This window comes from Octopus bimaculoides, chromosome 1 (genome assembly GCF_001194135.2).
Source record: "Octopus bimaculoides isolate UCB-OBI-ISO-001 chromosome 1, ASM119413v2, whole genome shotgun sequence".
In the NCBI taxonomy this organism is placed as follows: domain Eukaryota; kingdom Metazoa; phylum Mollusca; class Cephalopoda; order Octopoda; family Octopodidae; genus Octopus; species Octopus bimaculoides.
The window spans coordinates 127,306,446-127,311,812 of NC_068981.1; the positions used below are offsets into that span (position 1 = coordinate 127,306,446).

The 5,367-nt window shown below is 37.8% G+C and overlaps 1 protein-coding gene across 3 annotated transcripts in view; it reads left to right on the forward strand.

Moving 5' to 3' along the window:
- Window positions 1-5,367, forward strand: part of LOC106872769 (uncharacterized) — a 229,765-nt gene that overhangs the window by 172,145 nt on the left and 52,253 nt on the right. The window contains exon 1 of one of the 3 annotated variants that reach the window (XM_014919863.2): window positions 4,182-4,489. The exons of the other annotated variants lie outside the window; for them this stretch is intronic. Coding sequence (XP_014775349.1) covers window positions 4,466-4,489 — 24 coding nt within the window. The 5' untranslated portion in view covers window positions 4,182-4,465. Of the gene's footprint in view, window positions 1-4,181; window positions 4,490-5,367 lie in introns of those variants that run through there. 3 annotated transcript variants of the gene reach the window in all.

Below are 5,367 nucleotides of genomic sequence, written 5' to 3' on the forward strand. Positions count from 1 at the left end.
CTCTCTCTCTCTCTATCTCTCTCTCTCTCTCTCTCTCTCACACACACACACACACACAATCACCACCACCACCACATGCGCCACAGTCGGTCATCAGAAAGAAATAACACTTGTAAACAAAAACGATATTTTCCAGTAATAGCTAGCTTAGCGCTTACCCAGTTTAGTGCTGACTCGCTACAGTGCTCTTTAAGGACAGCATTACATTGTCATAATTGCATGCTAAATCGTTAGAAACTATGGTTCATACTCCTACATAACTACAAATTGTTCGAACAAGTTTTTCTTCGCGATGAGAGGATAACGGCCTGCTTCTCTTAAGTGCTGAAAGTTCATATGAAGTATCGACAAAAATTGAGCATTCACAGCTGGTAGAGTGTTTTTATTTTATTAAATAGACTCAAATGACGGTATCCGAAGGTGCAGCGCAACTACAATTGCAGACAGCCTAGGAATTTATCCCAGTTCTTAAGTGTATTATCGAGCGTGGTAACTAATCCACCATACAGAAAAAATAGCTCTTTTGAACATGAATGTCAACCCGACAAGAAAAAATGTTTCTGACTTTAAGGCTGGAAACGACCATGTAACACATATTCTCACTGGTAATACTTACAAAAGACCTCAAATTGAAGTCAATGTTTGTTTGTCATTCAGCGACATCAAAGCAAAGGAAGGGAATATCGAAAATATATCAACCTGTGATTTGAAACAAATAAGAAAGCTTGGGTGATTGAAATTTTTACACAGTCGCTTGTTTCGTAATGTAATCCAGCAGTGAAAAGATATCACGTAGAACTTAAGGTATCGTTGGTGTTTAATAATGTTCTAGAACACACCCAAAATTTTGACACTCTGGATACCTGTATTCCTGTCGAAGTAGTTTATCAACAAACGCCAAATTTTTATTCTAATCTACGGATCATGATGTAATTTCTAATATCAAGACATCCTACGTTCGTAACACTTTCAAACATGTTGAAGAAACACTGTGCCATTCGTGTTTGGGTTCTCTATTTCTACGCGACGAAACATATATGCTTTAAACGAGAGGTCACTTGGATATGCGAAAGGCACAGTTGGTTACCACAGCAAGCTTCAACCCAGACAGTCCCTAGTGTGTTCTTAGAATGGGGTTCTCTTGGATGTACAACAGCCAAGAGTACTCCAGTCTAAGAACACACTATCCCTCACACTCAGTTCAAGCGAATACAGAAAGTACATATACACCAAATACGCAATTACCTTATCAGCTCCATACACTGGTCTGGGATAAATCCAAAATAACAGTTTTGATATGAATCAGCGGGCGAGTCATTACGTGAACGCTCAACCCACAAGAAACAGCAGCCAAATATTTTTTACATAACATCCAACCGTCTTTAAGAAGTGGCTCATTCAGTAGAGTAGACCTAGCTGCACTATATTTAGAGAAAAATAGACTGAACGGCCACGGCTAGATCACCTATGAATGCTCGATTAGGGTTAATCTTGCGCTAAACGACTACAAACCTCCGCTACGTGCTTACTTGACAATGCTGGACCCAGTCTCCTTCAAATCAAACCCTTTCCTTTCAAAAAGGAAGAGATGTGCGTATCCAGGATATATGATCCTAAATATATCATACCTAATAATAATCTTTTCTGCTTAAGGCACGAGGCTTGAAATTTTGGGAGAAGAGGCTCGTCGATTACATCGACTCCAGTGCTCAACTGGTATTTATTTTATTGACCCCGAAAGAATGAAAAGTAAAGTCGACCATGGCGGAATTTGAACTCAGAACGTAAAATCTTGAAGAGATGCCACTCAGTATTTTGCCCAGCGTGCTAACGATTCTGCTAGCTCGCCTCCTAAACTCACCAAATTATGAATCATAACGAGAAACTAATTTCCTGCCCTCTGTTACGTGTTGACAGTTCTGAGATAACACTGTAAATTGTATTTATGACATGACGCTGAGTAGATAGCGGGATAATGGGAGAGGGGCAAAAATAAGGACTGAAGGATGAGCATTGTTCCATTGGTGCATACTTATGCTTCTAAGTTGTTTGTATTCGTGGAAATTCATTAAGTGAAACTGATTTGCTTCTGTTCTTGCCGTATCATGATATCATTTAAACGTAATCTGTTTCCATATCTAATAATTACCCCCTCGGGGACAAAGATAATTTTGTAATAGTGGGAGGAGAAGGAGGAGGTTCAGTGCGGTAGACTTTTTCGAGAAGCAAGCTGCATGAGACATGGTTCATCATCTAGCGGGTCGCACTACTAAAAAATCTAAGGTAATTTTTCATTAGAAAGTCTTGCGGGCCACAAGTTGTCTGTGACTAGTGTACACTGTGACAAAACCTAGAGGTCACATCGTCGAACAGACGAAGAGGTCTATGCATGGTCGCACCATCGAATAGTTGACCCTCTGATGTGAATGTAATTGTTCGACTTCTTAAAAATAGTAGCTAACTTTTCTTCAAATCACACCCTACCATCTTAAAAAGGACGCATTGAATGATGTAGTTCTAGATATATCATACCTTAGAAAAGACTGGATGTTCACGAATAGAACGCCCTGGTTGATCATAGCTTAACCCTTTAGCATTCAAATTACTCTATCAAATGTAATGCTTATTTATTCACATCGTTTTGAATTCATCATGCATTATCTTGTAGCCTTGAGATTTTAATGAGGTACTATTTATTTTTTAAATGACATTGTTGGGTTGGTGTGAGAGGCCAGATTTGGCTGATTTGAGCATAAAACAGACAGACTATTTTGGCCGGATAATACCGGTTTAAATGCTAGAGGAATAAGATCAACTTGGACACTGAAGAAAATGCAACATGCTGTGACTACAATACTGTATTCGGTACGGATAAACCACTGCATGTCCCAAACCAACGAAGGGTCGCTCGACCTGCTAGAAATAACATCCAAATCGCCCTTTCAACCAAATCCTACTGTTTTAAATAAAGGGGACCTTGGATATTGTAGTCCCTCACATAAAAACGGGATGATCGGGGCTGGAACACTTTTTAATCATAGGTGTGCTGGGTCAACGCTGACAGCGGTTAAACAACAACCATTGCAAGTTGGTTTGTGCTGTGTGGTCCTCAGTTTAGTAGAAGTACACTAGGATGTTTGACTCTGCGAATTGCAACTAGTTGTTCGATTGACTTCCCATGTGTCAGTGATCTGTTTGATAGCGGTTGACCCGGGCTAGATAAAAACAGCAAAGTCTCAACTATCAAATCCACCTCATTCTAAGTATGTCGGTAACGTGGCTGGTTGATAATAGTATTGATAAATACTATTGGTGGTTTGGCTCAGGGAATAGACTAATGCCGTATACCAAGAATCAACCCTATTACAACGCTAACAGATAAACATCTTGTTATTCGGAAAAAAATTAGTCATTGTCGTCGTGGCGGTAGCAGTGTTGTGAGGATGGTAGCAGCAGCAGTTACTGCGAAAGCAGGAAAACGTGTACGGCAAAACTTTTTTTGTTTCCTATTCAACTATTGTTGCTGCTGTTTAGCCTTATATTAATTAGCCATAACTGCGCAAATTATGATCAAAGTTATTCTAGCTGTGACTATCCCATGTTTTTCCAATGTGTAGGGAACCTGGGACATAGCCGTCTTAGTAGACTTATAGCCCCCTTTCCCTGGGCCCTAATAGTATTTATTTATTGTCAGCAGGCCACAGCATACATAGATTAAAAGTGGACCTCTAGTCCCGTGGGGCCCCTGGGCAACTGCCCAGTGCCCCCGTGCCTTAAAACGACGCTGACCTAGGAACACATTTTTCCAACGTTTGTAAGTGAAAGTTATTTAGCTGCTATTTCTAATTACAACGAGTGAACACGTAGAAGCTCCATTGCTGCCTGTGTAAGTAATCAGAACTGTTTTACAGGATCATTTAACGCTTATTAGTAAAACATCCTTTGTGAGACCGACACTGAATCCTATAACTTGTTCCGTTCGTTAACTACGGGAGAAAAGACGGAGGCAGTTTCCTGAATTATATTTAATTTGATACATCTCTTCGCGTAAGTCTTGACGAAATTAATGAAAAAAACCATAGATCACGCCTTAAGAGTAATGACGTCAACAAAAGTGGGTGGATTAACGAACAACTATTGGCTCAGCGTATTGTGACTGACAGCGTTGAATACTTCAAGTACCACGGCGATTCTTCTGAAGTAAATTAGCTGTTTTGGGATTCAATTATAAAGTGCTATATAATAGTTGTTTGTTTTAGTAGTTAGTCGAACGTCACCTTGTCCGGTAGGAACTTATTTCTACTAACAGCTAAACCACGCTGCTGTCTCACTTTATTGAAGAAAAAGAAAATATACCGATAGTTATTTTTGTTGGATCTCCCTACTAAAAAGAAAAGAAGGTGACACTGGCGGAAAAATAATACTTTAATTTTAACTGATTATCTAAAGTACCAAAACGAACAAAATGAGGCAACATAATTCTAATGTTGTAAGTTATCCTTCTAATTTCTTTCTATTTTAATGTATTTTGCCGCTTCCTTCTACAAAAATGTGCTTTTATATTATCAACAGTTGAGTTGTCTCACTCAAAGTAAATAAGAAAATGCAACTGAGAAACTGGGAAAACAAATTTTTGTCTTGTTTTCTTTTCCGAAACTTCGCCGCTGTTATCTATTTAAATTTATAATAATAATAATCTTTAGTTATCTGTAATAGCGAGAGAGGGAATGAATGAAGTTATTAATGTGTTAATACAGTTTTAGCGCCATACATTTTTATTAGCGCAGTTTTCTATCAAAATATATCGTACAGCACTATTTTTGATTTCTCCCCCAGTCCTACCTCTAGCCTGAGTTTCACAAATAGGATCTGAGACCAGTTGCTTGAGCGTGTGTACGAATCAAGAAATAATGCATTCATGTTATCGCTTGAAATCATTTTAATTTCGATTTTCACAGTCGATATATATACATTTCGATGCAGTAATTTTTTTCCTTTGCTTTTCTCTTTTCTTTTCTTTTTTTTTTCTTGTGGATTTACTTTAAATTACAGATTAATTTGAAAAAGTAAATATTTAGAAAATGGAAATAAAAAGGAAATTAGTAAAATAATCAAAACAGGCATGCACACTCCTACAATTTATACATTACGTCAGAAAAAGCTGGTGTTCCTCTCTTTGGTTCTTTTTTTTTTTCTTTTTTATGAGTCTCTTGCATTAAGGTGGAAGATAAGATCAAATTTAATGTTTATAACAGATTTCGGCATAAAAATTATTGAAACGTCAGTTGTCATCTTTTTATATACATTTCATAAAATTTCGGCAACATTTAATTACTCGAATTGTTTTCTTTAATTCTGCTTGTGTAT